We start from the raw sequence: 24888 nt of genomic DNA, 5'->3' as shown, positions 1-24888 counted from the left end.
TAGCAGCTGAAACTATCTTCTGTCTTGTGCTTGTTTATCTCTCTTCTAGAATGTCACCTTATTGAGGTCAGGGATTTTTGTCTTGCTCATTCCTGTATCCCCGTGGCCTAGAACAGTGCCTGCTACACAGGAGGTGCTCAATAATGTTTGTGGCATGAATGAATGCATACATGCATGAACGAACGAATGAATAAATGGAATATGGGGCAGGGGATGGGAGTGACAAGGGTCCCTCCTAGCTGGTAGCTAACGTTGATGCTAATAGCATATATGACCACGAGGGGATGCCAGAAACCAGGCAATTGGCCCCAGCCGGCAGCCTCAGTTTTCCACCTTGTAAAACCGGAAAAGTGGCTGGGTAGTTCAGTTGCTTGGAGCATCCTCCCCATTCGCCAAAGTCGGGGGTTTGATCTCTGGTGAGGGCATATACAAGAAGCAACCAGTGAATGCATAAATAAGTGGAACAACAAGTCAATGTCTCTCTCTTTCTCTCTCTAAAAATCAATAAATAAGAAAAAATAATAAAACGGGAATAAGGGAGCAGGGACGTGGGAGGATGAATCAAGAGGACCAGAAGCCTCTGCCCCACCCAGACCCCGGCCCCTCCCTCCTCTCCATTCCCTGCCTCTTCTCCTGTCCCCTCCTACCCCCACCCCCGACTCTTGCACCAGCTTGGTTTTTTCTCTTTACATATTCATTTTTTAAAAATTAAAGTTTATACACACATGCACTTTAAAGAGTCGAATTCTATTTCAGGTTTGTTAAAATTAGCAGTGACATTGTCACCCCACGATTTTTCCCTTCCCAGAGGGGCTGTCCTCTTAGTTTAAGTTAAATTATCTTGACATTCATTTCTGCATCTCTAATGCCTGTTTTGCCACTTCTTGATTTTTCAGTTTTAGTATTGACTTCCCACCAGGAGAGGTTCAGAATCAAACCTGAAAAAAATTTTTTTAAATTTCATTTTCATGATCCTTATCACTAATCCAACCCCAAGCCCTTCTCCAGTTGTCTGAACCAGTGCTTCTCAAACTCTCTCAGGCATGCACATTGCCTTAGGGGGCTCATTGAAACCTAGACGGTGGGGTCCCACCCCAGGAGTTTCTGATGCAGGAGGTCTGAGGTGGGATACAAGATTCTGCATCTCTACCAAACTCCAGGGTGACGTCTCCCCAGCACCCCAGACAATGATGTGGGACCATGTCTCTGGAGTCAGGCAGGCCTGAGTGAAAACATCCCAGCTCCTGTCCTTCACTAGCAGGATGTCTGGGCCCCCCCACCTACACCCCAGCCACTCCCCCACATCAGAAACCATTAGTTATGAATAAAACTACTGACAGCAGCATTTATTACTCCTCAAATCATGACCTCACAATTAATAACTGTTTAGTCATATCATTAATAAATTCACCATTAGACTTTAATAACAACAGTGATACGATTATTCTTCAGACATAAATACACTGATTGACAGCATGGTTCTTTGTGTAATTCTCATGTGTAAAATGGGAATGACAATGGATTTTATCAGCTTGATCAGTATTATACAATAATTATTGTTTCCTAGGTATAAGGTTCTGTGTTAGATATTGGAATAGTGAAAAAGAGGTCCCTAACTTATGGAGATTTTGCATGTCAAAGGCTTTGGCACTGAGACTAGCATTTAATAATATTATTATGTATATTTATCATTATATTATAAATAATGTTATATATAACATTTCTACATTATAAATTAATACTATTTATATAATATATTAATTTTATTTAGTAATAACATAATCCATATAATTTTGCATCGTGCATAATGAAAATTAAACCTTATCATATTATAATTACTATATATTAAAATATTTAATACAATAGTGTGTGTTATTTATAATATGGTAATAAATAATTTCTTAATTGTAAGTATTATTTATTTTCATATATAATACCATTACAATGGCGCTGCCCTTCCACACCCTGGGCGCGTGGGGGCGCTCGAGGCGCGCCGGGGGTTTGGGACGCACTCAGGCCCCGCCTCCGAGTTCCGATTGGCGGTGCGCGCCGTGCGTGTTGGCGTAGCGCCTGGCCGCGTCCCCGGCCCTCCTCCTGTTCCCTGGGCTCGGCTCCCTCCCTCTATCCTCCGGTCGGCGGCGGTTGTTGTTGAGCGGCGGCGGCCGCACCTCGAGTCCTAACCTCCGGCCGCCCGCTCGCTAGCGGGTCCGCGCGCGCGCGCGTCCATGGAGCTGGAAGTGCCGGATGAGGCGGAGAGTGCCGAGGGGGGGACCGTGACCTCGGAGGCGACCTGGTCCACGGAGAGCGGCGCGGTGGCAGGTAACGGTTCCGGACCTCGCGTCTCAATCTGCACCCCGAGTGGACCCGCCTGCCGCTCCCGCCGGGGGCCAGTGCACCCGTCCGAGTGCCGGAGGGGCGCCGAGACCCGCGGCTGGGAGACCGGAACGTTCCACTCAGGGGTGCGGGGGGTTCATGGAACGCCCCCCGACTGGGCCGGGGGACTTGCCCTGGGCCCGAGGGAGGTGGAACGCCCCGCCTGGGGGCTCGGAGTGGCGTCGCCTATTCCCGGGATCCTTTGTGGGGGGACGCGGACTGGGGGCGGGATTGGGTGCAGGGCCCCATTCTGAGAGGCTATGGGTGGAGCATCCTGCTTTGGAAGCGTGCGGGAAGATCGGTCCTCATCTCTGGGGCGGTGAAACCCCCACTTAGGAAGCGCGGTGGGTGAGTGTTCCGCCTCCTGCTGAGGGCGCTCGGGGACGACAGCCTTCCAGTCTTGTTGGGAGGGGGGCTGCTCTGCGTGTGTGGAATGATGAAGCACCCCCTTTCCAGTGAGGGGCCCTGTCTCCAAGGTGGGGCATGATTGTACCAGATGTGCCCTCCTGCCTGGACCCACCTTCTGGGCCACACGCCTTGCTGGTATCAGCTTCCTGGCCTCATCCCTTCCCCTCACAAGGGTCAGCCTATGGGCAAATCTTATTGGTCGGGTAGGCCTGGGGTAGCTGGGGTGGAGGAGGGATGGTCTTTGTGGCCTTCTGGGTCTGCCTCCAGACTATCTCTTCTCTTTCTGTGAAAGTCACCAGAACGAGCTCTGGTGCACTGGCCATTTCTTCCCTTTCTGGTCCTCAGTTTACCTCCCTCTCACAGGCGGGGCTAAGGGCATGACATCTCCAGTGCTGGGGCTCTTTAAGTAGACGGGGAAGAGGAGGCCCCTCTAAGCCTTTTCCCTGGACACTGGGGGTCTGCTGTCGCCATGAAGGACCACTGCCTCCTGGTTGCCCCTCTCCTTGGCCTGCCTTTCTTAACCCTCCAGCAGAGCAAGTGTAGGGAGCGAGGTCGCCCCACCAGCTATAGGCCCCCTTTACCTGGGGCGGAGTACAGAGCCCAGCCACTGCGGTTCCTTCTCGGTTGAGGTCACAAGCTCCCAAATAGGAAGTTTCCTGATCCAAAGAACCCTTTGCTCCTCCCATGTCGCCTTTATGGGCGGAGTCCTGTAGACACCCACATGGGCATCCATCCTCCTCCCCTGGGCCTCCAAAAGCTTTCTTGGCAGGCAGGGAGATGCTTTGCTGCCTGGGAGTTGGGAGAGGTGTCTGAAGAGAGAGCCAGAGTGAGCATCCTGAGCTCTGGAAGACTCCCACTGCTTCCTTTGCCACTGCCATCTGGAACTGCCTGGTGGATGACCTGTTTCCTTCCGACCATCCGGTCGCCCCGCCTTCGTTCAGCCGGTGTCCTTGCCTGGCTAGCACCACACATGGTTGAGGGCCCCAGCGAGGTCCTTTCTCAGCACCCTGACCTCTGCTGTCAGCCCTCTGGCCTGGCTGGTCAGAGACAAAATAGCCCCAGACCACTGGAAAGCTGCAGAGCAAACATTTGTCTTATCAGGGGTTAGGTCAGCTGATTAGGGACAGATCAAATCCCAGCTGCAGGCTGTGGCTGGGTCTGAGCATGGGGCCAGGAAGATAGGGGTTGGCCCTTCCTGCCTGTCACCGAAATCCACAGATATCTGCCTCTCCCAGCTAATCGTTTATTTTACTCTTTAAAGGGCTGCCTCTCCCCCTCCAAACCCACTTTTCCTGACCTAAGTTCTGTGAAGTTTGGGTAAGAGCTGTCCTCCCTTTTCCTATTGCTGTACAATTATATAAACACATAAACAGGTCTGCACATTCTTCACCAGGATGGTTCGTGCTACCCCAGGGTCTCTTTCCTTGGCACTATTGACTTTTTGGGCCAGAAAATTTTTTTTTATTTTTATTTTTTTTATTTTTTTTGTTTTTGTTGCCAGAAAATTTTTTGTTTTGGGGAGGCTGCCCTGGGCACTGGAGGGTGTTGAGCAGCATCCCTGGCCCCCATACACCCGATGCCAGGAGCTCCTCCCCCCAGTTGTGACAACTACAGATGTCCCAGACATGGCCCAGTGTCCCCTGGAGATAGTCACCCTGGTGGAGAGCCACTGTACTATGCCTATTATTCTGTAAGTTGCTTGCTTTTTGTCTGTAATAGTTTGGATTTTTCCCCCCATGTTGGTATCAATTATTTTTTCAGAGAGGAAGAATAATGTGCCGTGGTTAAGAGGGTGGGAATCCCTGAGTTAACTGCCTGGGTTCCATTGAAGAGCAAATGCTTTGATCTCTCTGAGCCCTCAGTGTCCCCCTCTATAAAATGGGGTGAGAGTGCTTGATGAATGTTAGCAACAGCTGCTGTAGGCACCAGCCATTGCTGATTCACCAGCCTCCTGCTGAGGGACATTCAGGTTGTTTCTGGAGTTGCCTTTTGCTGTTACAAGCAGTAAATGGCTTGCCTTTGAATGTGGGTGCTTCAGTTCCTAGAAGGTGGAGTCCCACCTTGGAATGGCTGGGCAGGGGCTAGCAGATTGAAAAATGACTATCAATTACCCAATGACTTTCCAGGAAGGTGTGGCAGGGGCCAAGAGAGACTGTCTCCCCACAATGTTGCCAGCTTCAGATGTTATCAGCCTCTGCCATTTTGGCCAATCTGATGGGAGGTGAAACGTATCTTGGTATTTAGAATCTGGTTACTTTAAATGCTTGGGCTCCCAAGTCCTGGTCCAGAGAAGGCCTGATTGGGGCTCTCCACTGGCTTTTAGGAGTTGTGTGGGGCACCTGGTTCCTGGGGCTTGGACACATGCACAGCCAACTGTGGGGCCTTTGAGCAGCCTGTGGGCTTTTGGGCTGAGCTGTGATCTGTTGATTCGGGGCCATTTCCCTCCTGTCCTTCCCGTTCCCGTGATATCTCAGCACAGTCGACTTCTTCCCAGACCTCCCAACCCCTCCCACATCTAATCTGGTAGCAAATTATGTCAGCTCAGCCTTCAAAATGGACCCAGCATCTACCCACTTCCCCTCCTCTGCCTCCACCTGGTCCAGCCCCCATCCATTGCTGGCCTAGTTCTCTGTCCCTTCATAAGCTCCCTACAGCCCACTCCAGAAGGCTCCCATTAAAAACTGAGTCAGGTCCCATTCCTTCTCTGCCCACAACCCTCCAGGACTCTTAAGCTTCCTCCAGGTAAAAGCTCAAGTCCTGCCCATGATTCACAAGGTTCTGTACAACATGCCCCTATTCCCTCCCCATCCTCATCTCCTCCCTCTTTTACCTTTGCTCACTCTGCTCCAGCCACATAGGGCTCGCTGTTTCTCTAAGACCGTGGTCGGCAAATTGCGGCTCGTGAGCCACATGCGGCTCTTTGGCCCCTTGAGTGTGGCTCTTCCACAAAATACCACGGCCTGGGCGAGTCTATTTTGAAGAAGTGGCGTTAGAAGAAGTTTAAGTTTAAAAACTTTGGCTCTCAAAAGAAATTTCAATCGTTGTACTGTTGATATTTGGCTCTGTTGACTAATGAGTTTGCCGACCACTGCGACACCAGGCATAGTCCTGCCCCAGGGTCTTTTCTTTTTTTTTTTTTTTTTTTTAAATATATTTTATTGATTTTTTTTACAGAGAGGAAGGGAGAGGGATAGAGAGTTAGAAACATCGATGAGAGAGAAACATCGATCAGCTGCCTCCTGCACACCTCCCACTGGGGATGTGCCCGCAACCAAGGTACATGCCCTTGACCGGAATCGAACCCGGGACCCTTCAGTCCGCAGGCCGACGCTCTATCCACTGAGCCAAACCGGTTTCGGCCCCAGGGTCTTTTCATAGGCTATGCCCTTTGCCTAGAAAACTCATCCTCCTTATCTGTCATTTGCTTCCTTGGCTCTTTGGAGTTTTTGCTGCAATATCTCCTCCTCAATGAGGCTTCCCTTGATATTTGAGGGAGGCCTGAGAGAAGGGTAGGAAGATAGCAAAGGCCTGGTGTGCTTGAAGAACAGTGAGGGGTCAGGGTGCCTGGGGTGGGGCAGGTGTCATTATTGGAGGCCTCCTCTGAAGTTGTGACCTAATGGTAACCAGGGATTGCAACATCCCTCGTTGAGTGAGCTGTGTTCTTACGAGACAGAAAGCTCCCAGTTTGAATTCCGCCTGACCACTTTCTAGGAATGCAACAGAATTGACTTGGACTGGCAGCCTTGATCTGCTCCTTGGAGAGGCCTTGGGAGTTGGACCACCTTTACCAGTTGGGGACACTCCGTCTCAGTGTCTCTGTGAAATGGGCGTGATGACTACCTTTCTCATAGGTCTTGACCAAGTGAATTGACGTGCAAAGGTCTTAGAAGGGTGTTTGACATGTAGTCGGCTCCATGTGAGCACTGCGATTTTCCCTCCTCAGGACCACACGTGAGTCAAAGGGAACTAACTGCACGTCATAAACTGCTTCTTGCAGAGCCTGGCACAAACTGGAGTTGGCTGTGGGACTCAGAGCACGTGAGGACATGCAGTTGCCTCTTAGTCCTTGAACAATGCTTATTGAATATTTACCAAGCACCTACTGTGGGCCATGTGGGGTCCTAGGTGCCTAGGTCAGTCATATCAGTGACCAGGAGGATTCCTTCGTTGCCCTCTGGCCTCTCAGATTGGTGGCCTCACAGCTAAGACCAGGGACCACAATCTGTGGCCCCCTGGACAAGTCCACAGCTGGTTTTATTGGAACACAGACATGCCCATTCATTCACATGTCTGTGCGGCTTTCATGCCACAATGGCAAAACTGAGTTTCAAGATAGAGACCTTATAGCCCGCAGTGTGGAAAATATTCACTATCCGGTCCTTTATGGAAAATGTTTGCTGACTCCTGAGTAAAACCATGCTGGATAGTGGTGAGTGTGCAGAGGGAAGTGAAACATGTTGTGGCAATATGAGTGACAAGGGCCTGCTGTAGGAGGCCAGGAGAGAGGTGACTTGAGTGAGAAACAGCAGCTGAGGGTGGAGCTTTCAGGCAGAGGGAACATGCAAAGGGGCCCTGTGGCCAAAATGAGTGTGATGCCTCTGAGCAGCAGAAGCTAAGTCAGTGTGTGGGGCAGGAGCTGAGAGGCAGGGCCAGCCACATGGGGCCAGAGACGGTGGCTCTGCCTCTGTGCCTCGGTTTTGTTTTGAATTCAGTTGGTGGTGCTGGGAGGTTGAAGCAGGGCAGTATGCACTGAGTCAGTTTTGCAGAGCGCTCTGGCTGCTTGGTGGGGACGGGGCTGAAGGGTTGTGGGGTGGCTGGAAGGGAGGTGAGGGAGATGAGGAACCCAGAAGGGTTTTGTGTGCCCTGGAGTTGGTGGTGGGGTGGGGAGGGCCCAGGAAGGAGCAGGTCTTAGGAGGGCTGAGCTTGCACTGATGTGGGAGGAGTAGGGAGGAGGGGGTGCTGTTCAGAGGTCCCCCAAGGCATGTGGAGCCTTACTGACCTGGCAGCGTGGCCTGGGCCTTGACCTGGGTAGACCCCTGCCTTGACCTTGGACAGCATGCCTCTGAGCAAGTGAGGTCCCTGCTTTTCACCTTGGTTTTTCCTCTACAGATGAGGGCAGTGGGGCCCCAAGGATTCAGGGGGACAGGAATAGGCGAGGCCTGCAGCCCCCGGCGGTGTTCTTTAACTGACATCTGCTTGACCTGGCTATTTACAGATGGGGAGGCCCAGGTTCTAAAGGGCTCTTGTCCCCAAATCCTGCCACCTTGACCAAGTCGCATGTCATCACATGTGAGAACAGGCCGAGACCCCACTGGGGATTTTCCTGCTGCTGCCAGCTGGACTCACAGCCTGACCCACGGGAATGCTTCTATGTAGAAGATTACTGACTAAGGGGATTAGCCATGGGGCCCTGCCCAACCCTGCACCTCCTGTCCCATCAGACTGCACCGGAGGGAGTGGGGTCCACCCAAGAGGCCCCAAATGCCTGAACCAGTAGAAAGGAAAAGTTTTGGGGACCTGGTCTCTGTCTCTGATTGAAGAAAGGAACCCCAACTGCCTGGCCGATGTTGCTCAGTGGTTGAGCATCAACCTATGAACCAGGTTATGGTTCGATTCCTGTTCAGGGCACATGTTGGGGTTGTGGGCTTGATCCCAGGAGGGAGTGTGCAGGAGGCAGCCAATTGATTATTCTCTCTCATCATTGATGCATTTATTTCTCCCTCTATATCTCTGAAATCAATAAAAATATATTCATAAAAAAAGAAAGGAACCCCAACATTTTGTCACAATTGTCTCCTTTCTATCACCCATGCATGGGGTTGCTGTTGAAGGTTTTAGGAAAGTTTGGGTTTGGTCGTGTTCTGTGGTTTGTGTTTCTCTTGCACATGTCTCCTTATGTGGCTTAGCCAAAGGTGCATCAGGCGCTATTGGCAGGCGAATGGTACAATGTGTGAACAAGTGAGGGGACCAAGGGGACGGCAAGGATGGAGAAAAGAGACATGGAAGGAGAGCCAAGAAGTGGGGTCCCAGAAGTCACGGAGGAAGTGATCCAGCTGTTCTATGCCTCAGTTTCTTATTTGCAAAACGGAATCACAGACATGCTTTTCTCTGCGGTTCACATGCGGATTAGATGCATCAATGCCCAGGAAATGCTCAGAACAGGGCTCAGCATGTGGCAGATGCTCAGTAAGTGGGGAGCGGAGGCACACAACTTGGGCTAGGTGGCCTGGACCAGCACTCTGTGCCTGCCTTCCAGTAGGGCAGCTTGGTGGCCATGCTGGGCCGCTCAGTCAGCATAGGGTCTGGGCGAGTTACCTCTAGGGCCCCTTGGCCTCCTGGCTTCGTGCAAGCCCATTCAGCCCTGGTCCTGACTGTGTGACCTGGCCTCTTATCAGTCAGGATGGCTTAGGACCCACTGTGTGACAGACATCCCTGCAACTCAGTGACCTGTCCCAGGGTCTCATTTCTTGCTTTATGCCAAGTGTCCCTGGTGGGTCATCAGGGAAGTGAGCTCATCGTAATCACTCAGAGACCTAAGTGATGGGGCTACTGTCACCCTGAATGTGCCCATTCACTTGGCAAGAGGTGCACATGGAAATCCTAGTCCCCAGCCGTGGTTTCAGTATCATTAACAGGGCCTCCTGTCACGCTCAGAAGGGCCACAGCTTGGATGATATATTCTGATGGTCCCTGACAGATGATGACATTTGGTGGTGACCAGTCTCATGCTCTAATAATACTGCAAAGCATCACCTGCAGGGTCATCTCTGTTGGCTGAATTCCTGGAGGCAGAATTGCCGGGTAAAGGCTCCCTCCATGCTTGTGTAATTTTGAAAGGTGCTGCCTATATTGAAATGTACCTAGGATGTGTGTGGGTATTTTTTTTTTTTTAAATATATTTTATTGATTCTCCACAGAGAGGAAGGAAGAGGGATAGTCAGAAACATCGATGAGAGAGAAACACCGATCAGCTGCCTCCTGCACACCCCCCACTGGGGATGTGCCCACAACCAAGCCACATGCCCCTGACCAGAATCGAACCCGGGACCCCCCAGTCCGCAGGCCGACGCTCCATCCACTGAGCCAAACCGGTTCTGGCGGTATTTTTTTAAATTACATTTTTAAATTGATTTTTAGAGAGAGGATGGGAGAGGGAGAGAGAGAAAAAAAGAAAATTTGATGTGAGAACAAAACATTGATCAGCTGCCTCCTGCACATCTCCTACCAGGGGTCTAGCCTGCCACTTGGGCATGTGCCCTGACCAGGAATCAAACTGGCAACCTTCTGGTGCACAGGATGATGCCCAATCAACTGAGCCATACCGGCCAGGGCCTGGGATGTGTGTGTGTGTTTTTAAAATATATTTTTATTGATTTCAGAGAGGAAGGGAGAGGGAGAGAGAGATAGAAGCATCTATGATGAGAGAGAATCATCCATCGGCTGCCTCCTGCATGCTCCACACTGGGGATCGAACCCACAACCCAGGCATGTGTCCTGACCAGGAATCAAACCGTGACCTCCTGGTTCAGAGGTCGACCCTCAACCACTGAGCCATGCTGGTCGGGCTGGGATGTGTTTTTATCAGGTGTGGTGAGGTCCCCAGATCAGGAGATGACTGCCATTGAGAAAGAGTTTGTTACTCATGGTTCCCAAGATGAGAGAGGCACGCAGGACACATGGGGAAGCACCAGGAGGCAGAGTGATAAGAAAAAAGCAGGGCCTTTATTGGGGTTTTGTTGGACAAGGCAGAGTAGGTACACTGAATGCTTACGATTGGCTAGTTTGCATAATTTCAGTGGGCTCTGCATGATAGGGGCAGCTGGTACTTGGCCCTACGGTGATTGGGGCAGGGGGATATGGGCTTATGTGAGAGAGTTAGATAAGGAGGTTTGGGGGTGTGTGGATTGCTTGGTTTGTACATCCAAGGTGCATTCACAGGGAGTTGTTTGTGATCTCTGAGTTGGCCAATGCCAGGAGAGGCAGTCCCCCAGGTTTGCGAGCCCCTGAAATGTCAGAGCATCATAAAATACAGACAGTAAAAAAAAAGTGATCAACCCAGAACCAGATGGACTGTTCTGAGTTCCCTTCATCAGTGGGTGAGAGCGTCTGTGTCTGGTCCATTTCTCTAATCTTTGCCAATCTTATGGGTGCAAAGTGACATCTCAGCATAGTTGCAATTTGGATTTATCTTGTGAATAGGAGTGAAAGCTCTTCATACTGTTTTTCCTCTTACTGTGTCATCTTTGTTTTATTAAAAATATATTCCAGCCCTAGCCGGTTTGGCTCAGTGGATAGAATGTCAGCATAATGTTTGATTCCAGTTAAGGGCTTGTACCTCAGTTGCAGGCTCCATCCCAGACCCTCGGCCTGGCTGGGGATCGGGGCTGATCGGGGCCGTCTTGCTCAGCTCGGCCGGGTCCGGGGGAGGGACTGCAGGAGGTTGGCCAGCCACAGGAGGTTGGCTGTGGGAGCACACTGACCACCAGGGGACAGGTCCTGCATCTGTCCTCTGGTGGTCAGTGCGTGTCATAACTACTGGTCGACCAGTTGTTCCATCGACTGGTCGTAAAGGTCGCTTAGGCATTTATTTTTATATATATATATATATATATAGTTTTTTGTTTGTTTGTTTGTTTGTTTTTTCCAGCAAAGGGAGCAAAGACAAGCCTACGATATAGTGCCTTGCCTACCCAGGTCACACGGACAGTGACAGGACTGGTGGGAGGACTCACATCTACCCTCTCATCCCTATAGTATTCTGTATTTTTATTAGAGTTGGAAAATGGAATGTTACCCACTAGGGAGTCAGGGCCATAGCAAAGGCTGTATCTTTGTTGCCTTTGCTTAAGTGAGCTCTGTGGGTTCAGTTCCCGTCTGTCTTGGTTCCACATTTACTGACCCCTCTTTATCGCTCAGCCCTATTCCTGCATTTAATCATACACATCTGAGAACATATTCATTTTCTGGGATCTGTATAATTGTGTCTTTCTCATATTCAATTGAGCTATCAGTCTTTTATTGATTTGCAGGCACTCTTTATGGATGTTCTTTCTTTTAATTTATGATACAAGTGCGAGTAGCTTTTCTCTGTCTTGTCTTATGCTGCTTATTAATGCCAGGCAGGTAGTTTTGTTTTTCTGTGGTCAAATTTACCAGTTTCTCCTTTTGTGGTTTCCCAGTTCGGTTTCATAGATGGAAAAGTCTTCCCTGTTCAGCGGTTATAATTAAGTTCTTCTAGTACTTTTTAATTGCACTTTTAAACATTTAAATTCTTACTATATTTGGAATTTATCCTGGCATAAGATATATAAGGGTTTAGTTGATTCAGGCTTTTCCAGGTGTCTCAAAGTTACCTGATCCCCACTTTCTGGATAATCTTTCCTCACCAATTTGAGATGCCACCTTGATTATATACCAAACTCCTATATGTGGCTGGTCTATTTCTGGATTTCCTATTCTGTCCCGTATTGTCTGCCTGTGTCTCATGCAGCAGGCGTGTCTTAAACGACAAGTAATAACATGCTTACTGTGAAAAAGCAACAGCTAAACCGTATGCAGTAGAATGTGACTGTTTCTGTCTCTCCTTCTCCGTTTCTACAAAAGTAATGACCGTCATTCTAGTATTTTATTTCTGTGCCTGTACCTACCTGTCTTTACATATATTATTCTTTTTTATTATTTTATTTTGAAAACTTCCAAACCTGAAGAAAAAGTTGCAAGAATATGAAAGTGAACACCTGTGATACCTTTCACTGAGGTTCCCCAGCTGTTAATGTCTTGCCTCATTGCATTATCTGGGTGTGTGTATTTGCCAGGCCATTGAAAAGTCAGACATGATGCCCTATGATGCCCCTATGTCCCTAAATACATAAGTACAGTTGACTCTCGTTCACAGTAATTCTGTTCTGTAGTGTTGCCATGAGTCCTGAGTTTCCAACACTGAACCACTGCTCCTGGGGAAATGTGGGTTTCAGATTCCTGCAAGCCTCTGGTTACATTTTCTCAGCTAATCAATAAGTAACCTTGTGTTGTCTGTGTCTCTGTTTAAAGACACTTATTTAATATACATTATTGCCTCATTAACACTGTGCTCCCAGCTCTATAGCTGCACCTGAACCAAGCTCTAACACATGCATCTTCTCCTTAAGACACATTTCAGCTTCTTGTGCTTAGGAACCTAGACAGCACTTCAGCTCTACACTTGGGAGACATTTTAAACAGCAAATCACCAACGAAAAGCACAAAAATGTAAAAAGTGGCACTTGCTAGACCATGAAAAGGATGCGTAAAGTATAAGAGCTGAGGCAAAAAGGCAGAGAGTGTTGCCTGGTTTGACCCCTGCTGGGTACATGTGGGGGTGACTCAAATTTTGCACTACCCTGCATGTGTCTGTGAATGACTGTGAAAGCCACATGAGGATTGATGTGGGATTACAAATAAATTTTAGCCAGAAGGTGAGTTTTCAGCTATGGAATTCGTGAGTAATGAGCATCAACTATCTATCTATATAATAGAGGAATATACAAATTAGCCAGGACGCTGTAACGTCATGACCGAACAGCAGGGACCTGAGGCTGCATGGTGTCTGGCGGGGGTGAGGGACCTCAGGCCGCTCTCCCTGCCCCTCGGGGTTTGACAGGGGACCTCAGGCCGTGTCCCACGCCCTGTGGGGCTTGATGGGGACCTCAGGCCATGCCCCCCGCCCAGCAGGGCTTGATGGGGACCTCAGGCTGTGCCCCTCGCCCAGTGGGACTTAATGGGGGACCTCAGGCTGCACCCCCTGCCCTGGTGCTGGGCCAGGAGACCTCAGGTCGCACCCCCTGCCTGGCGGGGCTTGACAAGGGACCTCAGGTCACGCCCTCTGCCCAGCGGGGCTTGACGGGGGACCTCAGGCTGTGCCCCTCTCCCAGTGGGTCTTAATGGGGGACCTCAGGCTGCACCCCCCACCCTGGCACCGGGCCAGGGGACCTGAGGCTGCGCCTCCTGCCCAGAGGGGCTTGACGGGGGTGGGGCCAGCTGGGTCTGGTTCTCACACTCTGAGGTTAGGGCCGGCCGAGTCTGGGTCTCCTGCATTTTTGAAGCGCGTGCGGGTGGTGGGTGGGAACTTGACTCTAGGTCCCACGGCACGTCCCAGACCCTGACAGGAGGGAGATTTTCATATACATTTTACTAATTTTCTTTCATCTCTGACACTTCTATTATAGAGAAAGGGCAAATAGCAATATTAAAATATTTCCTCTAATTAATTCCCTCTTAATGTGCACAAATTTCATGCACCAGGCCACTAGTATCCTATCTAATTAAAGAGTAATATGCAAGTTGACCATCACTCCAATGCACAAGATGGCTGCCACCATGTGGTCGAAGATGGCCGCCCCCATGTGGATACAAGATGGCCAACAGGGCAGGGCAGTTGTGGGCAATCAGGCCAGCTGGAGAGGGCAGTTGGGGGGGACCAGGCCTGCAGTGGAGGGCAGTTAGGGGTGACCAAGCCGGCAGGGGAGGGCATTTAGGGGCGACCAGGCCGGCAAGGGAAGGCAGTTAGGGGTGACCAGGCCAGGAGGGGAGGGCAGTTGGGGGCGACCAAGCCTGCAGGTGAGGACAGTTAGGGGCAACCGGGTCAGCAGGGGAGGGCAGTTAGGGGTAACCAGGCCGGCAGGGGAGGGCAGTTAGGGGCGATTGGGCCAGCAGGAGAGGGCAGTTAGGGGCGACCAGGCTGGCAAGGGAGGCATGTTAGGGGTGACCGAGCCATCAGGGGAGGGCAGTTGGGGGCGACCAGGCCTGCAGGTGAGGACAGTTAGGGGTGACCAGGCCAGCAGGGGAGGGCAGTTAGGGGCAATTGGGCTGGCAGGGGAGCAGTTAGGCGTCGATCAGGCTGGCAGTGGAGTGGTTAGGGGGTGATCAGGCTGGCAGGCAGAAGTGGTTAGGAGCAATCAGGCAGGCAAGCAGTTGGGAGCCAGCTGTCCTGGATTGTGAGAGGGATGTCTGACTGCCCAGTTAGACCTGATCCCAGTGGGCAGTTGGACGTCCCTCGAGGGGTCCCAGATTGGAGAGGGTGCAGGCTGGGCTGAGGGGCACACACCCCCGCCCCCACGAATGAATTTCGTGCACCGGGCCTCTAGTATCTTATAAGCAAAGATATTTTCTTGGCTCAGTGCAGGGGTTGAGTGTAGGAAATTTATTTTTTTTTTTTTTTTTTTTTTTTTTTTTTTTTTTTATAAAATATATTTTATTGATTTTTACAGAGAGGAAGGGAGATGGATAGAGAGTTAGAAACATCGATGAGAGAGAAACATCTATCAGCTGCCTCCTGCACATTTCCTACTGGGTATGTGCCCGCAACCAAGGTACATGCCCCTGACCGGAATCGAACCTGGGACCCTTGAGTCGGCAGGCCGACGCTCCATCCACTGAGCCAAACCGGTTAGGGCGAGTGTAGGAAATTTAATATGGGTGCAGTATTCACAGTTTCATCAGTTAATCCAGAATTGTCCGGAGCTGGAACTGTTTGTTCTCTCTCTAGAATTCAGTCCAACACTTAGAGACCTGGGGACAGAAGGGTCACCAGAGGACCTGTGATTGGACAAGCTTCCTTCCAGGGCTGACAGGTCCTCTGTGGACCTTGATCTGCTGCCCGAATCCTTTCACCTGTGGACCGTTGAGAATGAGCCTCCCTCCCTACCTCATCCCTCCTCCACCCTGCACTCTTCCAGTCCTATGCCTGCTCCTCCAGGAAGCTGGTCCAATTCCCTCAACCAAGATTGCCCCACATAGCTTTTCCCATAGCCTCCTGGGTCCATGCATAGTGGTTATTGTCTACTGTCCTGTGGGCTGGCATTGCCCAGAGCCTGGGGCCCTGGACTTTGGTGGCAGGGCCTGTGCTGGGCACACACAGGTGTTTGGGCATGTTTGTGGCCTGAGTAGTGAAGGTTCTGTTTTTCTTGAACACTGGAACTTTGGAAAGCTGTCCAGTGAGTGGCTTGGGGCCTGCAGAGTTCTGGATTAATCTTCCCCCCACCCCCCACGTCCTCTGCAAGGCTTCCTGTTTACCACTCTGGAAATGCATTCATTCTGTGCAGGGAGATCAAGGGAGGTTGAGGAACAGAGGGGGCAGAAAGAGTTGGTGGGGCAGATCTCGGTGTGGGGAAGAATGCTAGGGTAGGTTGCTATCAGGGCTCTGCCCCTGGGACCACCTCCTACTCCATTTTCAGCCCTCAGCTGCACCCTACACACCAACCATACCAAGCCCTTTGCTCTTCCCCAAAAGCGTCCTGTCCTGTCACCATCACCACAGGTGTGAGGTAGTATCTCCCTGTGTGTTGGCAGTCTCCAACTTAGAATTCAGTACTTTCTTGTGATTTTTCTTTTCCTTACTTTGGAAAGACGTCACATGTTCATGACAAAATGTAAGCCTGGCTCTGCCCCCAGGGACCTCTGTTACCAGCTTCTCTGTCCCTTTGGGAGGCACTTGGCCATGCACAGCTGCCCTGGTCACACACCTCCTCCCATTGTGTTTATAAAGTACTAGTGGCCTGGTTCACGAAATTCGTGCACATTAAAAGGGGATTAATTAGAGGAAATAATTTAATATTGCTATTTGCCCTTTCTCTATAATAGAAGTGTCAGAGATGAAAGAAAATTAGTAAAATGTATATGAAAACCTTCCTTCTGTCAGAGTCTGGGGCACACCACAGGACCCAGAGTCAAGTCCCCACCCATCCACATGGGCCTCAAAATCACATGAGACTCAGACCTGGCCGCCTCCCCTCCCCCCGCCTCATTGGGATAGATCCAGACCTGGCTAGTCCCACCCTTGTCAAGCCCCGCCGGACAGGGAATGTAGCCTCAGGTCCCCTGGCCCAGACTGGGGTGGGGAGGCGTGCCTTGAGGTCCCCCGTCAAGCCCCGCCAGGTGTGGGACATGGCCTGAGATCCCCTGTCAAGCCCCACTGGGTGGGGGCATGGCCTGAGGTCCCCCATCAAGCCTCACCAGGCGGGGGCACACAGACTCAGGTCCCCTGGCACCAGGAGGGGGGAACAGCCTCAGGTACCCTGTCAAGCCCCATCAGCAGGGGGGAGAAGCCTCAGGTCCCCTCTGGGAGGGGGGCGCGGCCTGAGTTCCCCTGACCCAGCACTGGGGGTGCACCTTGAGGTCCCCTGTGAAGCCCCACCAGGCAGGGGGGCGCAGCCTCAGGACCCCTGGCTCAGTGCTGGGATGGGGGGTGTGGCCTGAAGTCCCCTGTCAAGCCCCACCTGGTGGGGGGCGTGGCCTGAGGTCCCCTAGCCCAGCACCAGGATGGGAAGTGCACCTTGAGGTCCCCTGTCAAGCCCCGCGGGGTCGGGGGCGCAGCCTGAGATCCCTTGTCAAGCCCTGCCAGGTGGGGGGCGTGGCCTGAGGTCCCCTGTCAAGACCCACAGGGGCGGGGGAGGGCGTAGCCTCAGGTCCCTGCTGATTGCTTGTTAAGGCTCCTTATGGGAACTTGGCCTCAGCTGTGGGTTCCGCCATCTTTGTGACGGAGTGATGGTTAATTAGCATATTCCCTCTTTATTAGATAGGATACTTTATTCTGCACTTTGACTTTTTATCTAAAGACTTTTTTGGGGTAATAGCTTTATTGAGATATAATTCACATTTTACCTAAAGTGTACAATTCATTGGTTTTTATTATATTCACAGCATCATGCATCCATTATCACAATTTTATTTTTATTTTTTAAAGAAAACATACCTAATGAACTGATTAATTTGTCTAAAGAGATTTCCAGGTAGAATACCAAGAGTGACAACCCACTTCTCATAGTTGTGTTTGAGAATGTACAAAAGGAAATGAATTTTAAAAACAAACACAAAACTGTTCTGCTTCAAGCAGGATACCACAGTAATGGTAAAGCATTCTTTTTTTTTTTTTTTAATTGTTTGAAGTATTACAAATAGTACATATGTCTCCTTTTTTTTCCCCCCATTGACCTCCCCCCAGCCTCCCCTTCCCCCCAGTACATGCCTTTACCTGCCCCCCCCCCCAGTGTCTTGTATCCATTGGTTATGTTTATATGCATGTGTACAAGTCCTTTGGTTGATCTCTTGCAGCCCCCCCCCCCCCCCCGCAACCTCCCCTGCCTTCCCGCTGGTAAAGCATTCTTAACCACCCAAAAGGAAGCCCATTCCCATTAGCATCACTTCCCATCTCCCTCCTTCAGCCCCTGACTCCCCCTGTTCTACATTCTGTCTCTATGAATCTGATTCCTCTAGGGCAGTGGTTTGCCGCTCTGTTGACTAATGAGTTTGCCAATCACTGCTCTAGGGACTTCATCCGAGTGGAATCACATAATATTTGTCCTTTTATGACTGGCGTTTAAGCACCCCGAAAAGAAGCCCTGCTCTCATCAGCAGTCATAATAGTCACTTGCTATCCCACCATCCCAGCCCCTAACAACCACTAAACCCACTTTGTCTCTGGATTTACATGTTCTGGATGTTCCACATAAATGGAATCACACACTGTGTGGCCTTTTGTGCCTGGCTTCTCTCACTTAGGATCATGTTTTTAAAATTTATCCACGTTGTAGCAAGTTTCAGTTTGACATTCCTCTTCATGGCTGCGTAATATTCCAGCGTGTGGATGGACCGCACTATGTTTACCTACTCACTGGCTGATGGACATTTGGGTTGTTTCTGCCTTTTGGCTACTGTGAATATGTTGCTGTGAACATACATGTACAGCTTTCTGTGTGGACAGATGTTTTCATTTCTCTTGGGTGGGTGCCTAGGGAACAGAACTGCTGGGTCACATGGAAACACTGTATTTAACCCTTCAAAGAACCACCAGACTGTTTTCCACAGTGGCCCACACCATTGCACATTCCCACCAACTGTGCACAAGGGTTTTGATTTCTCCACATCCTCATTATACTTGTTATTGTCCATCTTTTTCATTCTAGCGGTCCTGGCAAGTGTGAGGTAGTATTTCCCTGTGTTTTTGTGTGTTTTTTTTTCCAGAGGGGGAGAGAGCAATAGAAACATCACTAATGAGAGAGAATCATTGATTGGCTGCTTCCTGCATGCCCCTACTGGGAATTGAGCCCGCAACCTCCTGGTCCATAGGTCAACTCTCAACCATGCTCAACCACTGAGCCTCTGCGGCTGGCCTCCCTGTTGTTTTAATTTTCATTTCCCTGATGACTAATGATGCTGAGCAACTTTTCATGGGCTTATTGGCCATTTGTGTATCCTCTTTGAAGAAAGGTTTCTTCAGAACCTTTGCTTGTATTTTTTTTTTCTTTTTTCGTTAATCTTCGCCTTAGGATATTTCCCCCTTGATTTTAGAGAGAGACAGAGAGAAACATTGATGTGAGAGAGACACATCGATGAATTGCCTCCTGCACGTGACTGGGGCCTGATCAAACTTGCAACTGAGGTATGTGCCCTTGACCGGAATTGAACCCGGGACTTTTTAGTCTGCAGGCCGACGCTCTATGCACTGAGCCAAACCAACCAGGGCTGCACAAGTATTTTTAATTTTGATGAAGCCCACTTTATCTTATTTTTTGTCTGGTTCCTATACTTTAGTTGTCATATCTAAGAAACTACTGCTGAACCTGCGGTCATAAAGATGTACCTATTTTCTTCTGAGAGTTGTATAGTTTCAGCTCTTAAATTCATTTGGATTTATGATGTATTTTTTTAAATGGAGATAACATTAGTTAATAATATATAAGTTTCATGTGTACAACATTATTATTATTCAATAGTGGTATACACTGCAGCATGCTCACCACCAGAAGTCTAGTTTCCATACGATATGCTTTGAGTTAATACTGTGTATGGTGTGAGGTAGGGCCCAGCTTCATTCCATGTGTGTGGAGATCCAGATGTCCCTGCATCACCTGTTGATATGATTTTGTTCCCCTCTGAGTTGTCTTGGCACCCTTGTGGAAATCAGTTGATTGTAAATGTACAGGTTTAGTTCTGCATTGTAAATTGGTTTCTTCTGGACTATTTTGCTGCTCTTTGTACCTGTTTTTAATGTGAAAGAGACACATCGATTGGTTGTTGCCCTCACATGCCTCGACCAGGATTCAAACCTGTGACCCTTTGGTGCATGGGCTGATGCTCTAACCATTCAGACACACTGGCCATGGCTGCATTTTGCTGTTCGTTTGTTTTTTATTTTTCTGCATTTTTCTTTTTAATATATTAAGTCTGACTTGGTTTTTGGTCTCTATAAATGCAGCCCAGAGATGCCACATCCTTTTAAACACCTGTGTAATATTTTATTGTATGCATTCAAGCCATTCATTTAGTTTGCTCATCAGCTCTTATGGAACACCTAGTATATGCCAGGCCTGGAGGGAAGAGTGTAGGTAGTGGAGCCTGGAAAGCGCACAGGCAGAAGCTGGGGTGGGGGTCAATCAGTACCACACAGTACAGGCTTTGCCCCTGTGGGCACAATGAGGAGAGCAGGTGGAGAGATGTCTAGATGGATGATGCCATGTTGAAACTCCAAGTGTATTATTTAACTTCTAGAGGCCCAGTGCATGACATTCATGCGCTGAGTGGGGAGGGGTCCCTCAGCCTGGCCTGCGCCCTCTCACAGTCCGGGACCTCTTGGGGGATGTTCGCCTGCCAGCTTAGGCTCGATCCCCCAGTCAGACATCCCTCTTGCACTCCGGGGCTCTCGCAGTCTGGGACTCCTTGCTTCTTACTGCCCGCCTGCAGCGGAGGCAGGAGAGGCTCCTGCCACTGCTGCTGCACTTATCAACTGTGAGCCTGGCTTCTGGCCAGTGGAAGTGGAAGTGCACTGACCACCAGGGGGCAGCTCCTGCGTTGAGCATCTGCCCCCTGGTGGTCAGTGTGCATCATAGCTACTGGTCGGTTGGCATATTAGGGTTTTATTATATAGACTAGTGGCCTGGTGCACAAAATTCATGCACGGGGTGGGGGGTGTCCCTCAGCCCGGCCTGCACCCTCTCTAATCTGGGACCCCTTGGGGGACGTCCGACTGCCGGTTTAGGCCCAATCCCTCGCAGTCCGGGACTGCTGGCTCCTAACCACTCACCTGCCTGCTGGCCTGCTCGCCCCCTACTGGCCTCCCCTGCCGGCCCCCAACTGCCCCCCCCCAGCTTGATCACCCTCAATTGCCCTCCCCTCCTGGCCTGATCACCCCTAACCGTCTCTGCCTCAGTCCCACCACCATGGCTTTATCTGGAAGGACGTCCGGAAGGTCTCCCGGTCTAATTAACATATTACCCTTTTATTAGTATAGATCAGTGGTCAGCAAACTGCGGCTCGCGAGCCACATGCAGCTCGCAAGCTGCGGTTTGCTGCTCTGTTGACCACTGGTATAGATGATTGCTGTGAAAATAAATTACCTCAAAACACAGTGGCTTTAAATAATAATAAACACTTATTATCTCACAGTTTCTTTGGTTCAGAAACCCAAGGGTGGCTGAGCTAGGAGGTTCTGAGTTGGGGTCTCTGATGAGGTCACAGTCAAGCTGATACCTGAGACTGCTTCATCCAAAGGCTGCTCCCGAGCCAGTTCCTGCATGTGGCTGTTGGTGGTGGCCTCAGTTCTGCAAGTCATTGAGTGTCCTTTCATAATGGTGGCCGATTCCCCCAGTGAGCCATCCAAGAGCAAGGTGAGATACAATCAAATGTTAAGCCCTGGCCAGTGTTGCTCACGAGAGGCAACCAATCAATGAGTGTCTCTCTCTCTCTCCTTCCCTCCTTCCCCATACCTTTCTCTCTTCCACTCTCTCTGGAAAGCAATGGAAAAAAAATATCCTCAGGTGAGATTTAACAGCAACAATAAAATGTTAAAAGATATATATAAAACCCAATTAAATACTTATTTTATACTAGAGGCCCGGTGCATGAATTTGTGTATGGGTGGGGTCCGGCTGGCCCACCCTGATCGGGGGTGGGGGAGGCTGGCGGTGGGGGGGGGCACGAGCAGTTGGCCGGCTTGTCCCGCCCCCTGGTTGAACTCCTGGTCAAACTCCCGGTTGAAGGGACAATTTACATATTAGCCTTTTATTATATAGGATGTTAACATACATGCAAGAATAAAGAATGAGGCAGATATTATCACACATCTTTCTCATAGAAAATTAAATTTGACAAATTCCCACTAGGGCTAAAAAATTACATACAAAACCTCTTCTTCCTTAAACTTGAAGGTTTGGTGGAAATATGCAAATGCAAGAAAGTTTCTGGATGTTCACCAATATCATTTCAAATAAGTGTCAATAGTAGCACTCTGTAGTAAAACTTTTTTTAAAATTTAAATTATTTATTGTTGAAAGTATTACATGTCTCCTCTCCTCGCCCGCTCCCGCCCCCTAGCACATGCCCTTGTCCCCCTACTGTCTGTGTCCATTGGTTATGCTTATATGCATGCATACAAGTCTTTTGGTTGATCTCTACCCCCACCCTCCCCTGCTTTCCCTCTGAGGTTTGTCGGTCTGTTCCATGCTTCTGTATCTATTTTTGTTCATCAGTTTATGTTGTTCATTGTAGTAAGACTTCTGACATCGATGGAAGTCGCTGTGTCTGTGCTCTCCAGTGTGTAGCCACTAGCCTCATGGAACTACTCTGCATGTGAAATATACCCTATACCAGTGGTCGGCAAACTGCGGCTAGCTGCGGTTTGCCGCTCTGTTGACTAATGAGTTTGCCGACCACTGACCTAGACTCTCGATTCCAATAATTACAGGCTGCTGTTGTTCCTTGTGATTAAGCCCCTATCCCAGTGGTCGGAAAACTCATTAGTCAACAGAGCAGCAAATGCGGCTCACGAGCCGCAGTTTGCTGACCACTGCCCTATACAATCGAGAAACAAAATTTTTATCTAATTCTATTCTAATCCTAATTTACATTTAAATACCCACATGTGCCCAGTCTGCATGGCTCAGTGGTTGAGCATTGACCTATGAACTAGGAGATCAGGGTTCGATTCTCAGTCAGGGCAAATGCCCGGGTTGCAGGCTCGTTCCCCAGTAGGGCGCGTGCAGGAGGTAGCTGATCAATGCTGCTCTCTCATCATTGTTGTTTCTATCTCTCTCACCCTTTCTCTTCCTTTCTGAAATCAATAAAAATATATTTAAAAATAAATAAATAAAAACCCATATGTGCAGGTATATAGAAACCAATTTTTAGTCTGTCAGGTTATGCAAATTCTAAGCTCAAACTTTCTGTTATGGAATCTCTAATGAAGAAGGACAAACTTCAAAGAAAAGAGCAAGGTAAACGTGTTGGTATCTTTTATGACCCTGCGTCAGAAGTCACATGCTGCACTTTAGCCATATGTTAGTCATAGCCCCTGGCTATCGTAGGAGGATGTGGATACCAGGGGTCATCCTGGAGGCTGGCCACCACATCAGGCAGCTTGTTTGGCTCCAGAATCTCCCTCTTCTCATCTGTAAAATTGGGAAGTTGTACCCTCGCCTCATGGGGCAGATTGAGGCATGAGTTGAGCAGTTACCGCATGCCTAGCACAGAGGGACCCTTGACATACAGGTTCCTATAATAATCCCAGAGCCCAGGCAAGTGTCTGAGGCCTGGTTCCAGCCTGGCTCAGGTGCCAAGAGAAACATCAGTCAGTTGCCTCCTGCACCCTCCTCCCGCTACTGGGGATTGAGCCCGCAACCCAGGCATGTGCCCTGACTGGGAATCAAACCAGTGACCTCTTGGTACATGGGGCAACACTTAACCAATTGAGCCATACCAGCCGGCAGCAGCTAACTTTCTGTGGGACTTTGGGCAAGCCCTGCCACCTTTGCCTTGGTGTAAAACAAGGCCAGCTCGGTCCCTAGGATTCTGAAATCCTAAACCCAGCCCCACTGGGAAATTGGGCCTGGGATGGAAAGTGAGCATCCACCCTGTGAACAGCAAGAGCCAGACCAAGGGGGGCCCCTGTAGCTCTCAGCATTCTGAAATTTAGGTGCAGTGTCTTTGGCCCAGCCTGGCTGCTGGAGAGTAAAAATATATCTGAGAGGAAAACTGGGCCAAGAAACTTCTCACGTGGGTCCTGAGATAGCGCATGATCCTCGCCATGCATCGGTGGGGGGGTGCCCTCTCCTGGAGGAGCCCTCTCCTGGATGTGCTCTGTCCAGCCATCCTGGGATCTGGCTGTTGGCCCTTCCTCAATGGAGGTCTGCATTTGCTTATTCTCTATTGGAACCTAGTGTCCCCTTGGGGAACCCCTGTCCTCTACAGCCAGGCAGAGTGCTGTTGCCTCCTGGAATGGGGGGACCCAGGCCTAGCAGCTAGAGCTGTATATGCCCTACACATGACCCATGGGCTCAGCCCTGGACTTTTTTTTAATATATTTTTATTGATTTCAGATAGGAAGGGAGAGAGAGATAGAAACATCAATGATGAGAGGGAATCATTGATTGCCTGCCTCCTGCACGCCCCCTACTGGGGATTGAGCCCACAACCTGAGCATGTGCCCCTGACAGGAATCAAACCCGGGACCCTTCAGTCCACAGGCTGACGCTCTATCCACTGAACCAAACCAGCTAGTACCAGCCCTGGACTTTGTGAGGGGCAGTCAGGCACCTGCCTAAGGGGGAGGGGGGATCAGCAGGGAGGACAGCAGCACTGAGACAGAATCCTCAGGTGCCAAGTCTAACCAGACTTGAAGCTGATCACCTCTGACCTCTCTGGTTATATTGGGGTCAGGCGAGCTTTTCTGTGAAAGGCCAGCTGATCTCTGTCACACCTGTTCAATTCTGACCTTGTAGAGATTTATACATGAGTGGGTGTGTTCCAATAAAACTTTATTTATAAAAATAGACAGTGGGTGGGTTTAGTCCACAGGGTAGTTTGCTGGCCTGAGTTATGTTAACAAATATCCTCCCATACACCTTTTTCTTCAAGCAGTATGAGTTGGGTTTTTATTCAACACAAAACATCCTAATACTGTTCACTGAGATTCAGTTTCCCCCTCTGAAAAGAGAGGAGACAGACATTGCTTGGGTCAGGGCAGGCCAGAGGCACCTCAGGCTGTGGCTTTGCTGGGCATTCAGCCCTCAGTCAGCTGTCCAGTTCCAGGGAATGACTACAAGATGAGTGAGTGAGCTCTGTTTCCACAAGTCTTCTCCT

At 49.8% G+C, this 24888-nt stretch overlaps 1 protein-coding gene across 5 annotated transcripts in view; it reads left to right on the top strand.

Moving 5' to 3' along the window:
• The first annotated feature begins 2115 nt into the window (after positions 1-2115).
• PIP5K1C (phosphatidylinositol-4-phosphate 5-kinase type 1 gamma) overlaps positions 2116-24888 on the top strand; it is a 58064-nt gene continuing 35291 nt past the window's right edge. For all 5 annotated transcript variants that reach the window (XM_080674866.1, XM_080674864.1, XM_080674865.1 and 2 more), the window contains exon 1: positions 2116-2319. In XM_080674866.1, coding sequence (XP_080530992.1) covers positions 2226-2319 — 94 coding nt within the window. In that variant the 5' untranslated portion in view covers positions 2116-2225. The remainder of the gene's footprint in view (positions 2320-24888) is intronic.

This window comes from Plecotus auritus (genome assembly GCF_963455305.1).
Source record: "Plecotus auritus genome assembly, chromosome: 6".
NCBI classification, from domain to species: Eukaryota; Metazoa; Chordata; class Mammalia; order Chiroptera; family Vespertilionidae; genus Plecotus; species Plecotus auritus.
This window is presented reverse-complemented; position numbering and strand designations above follow the sequence as displayed.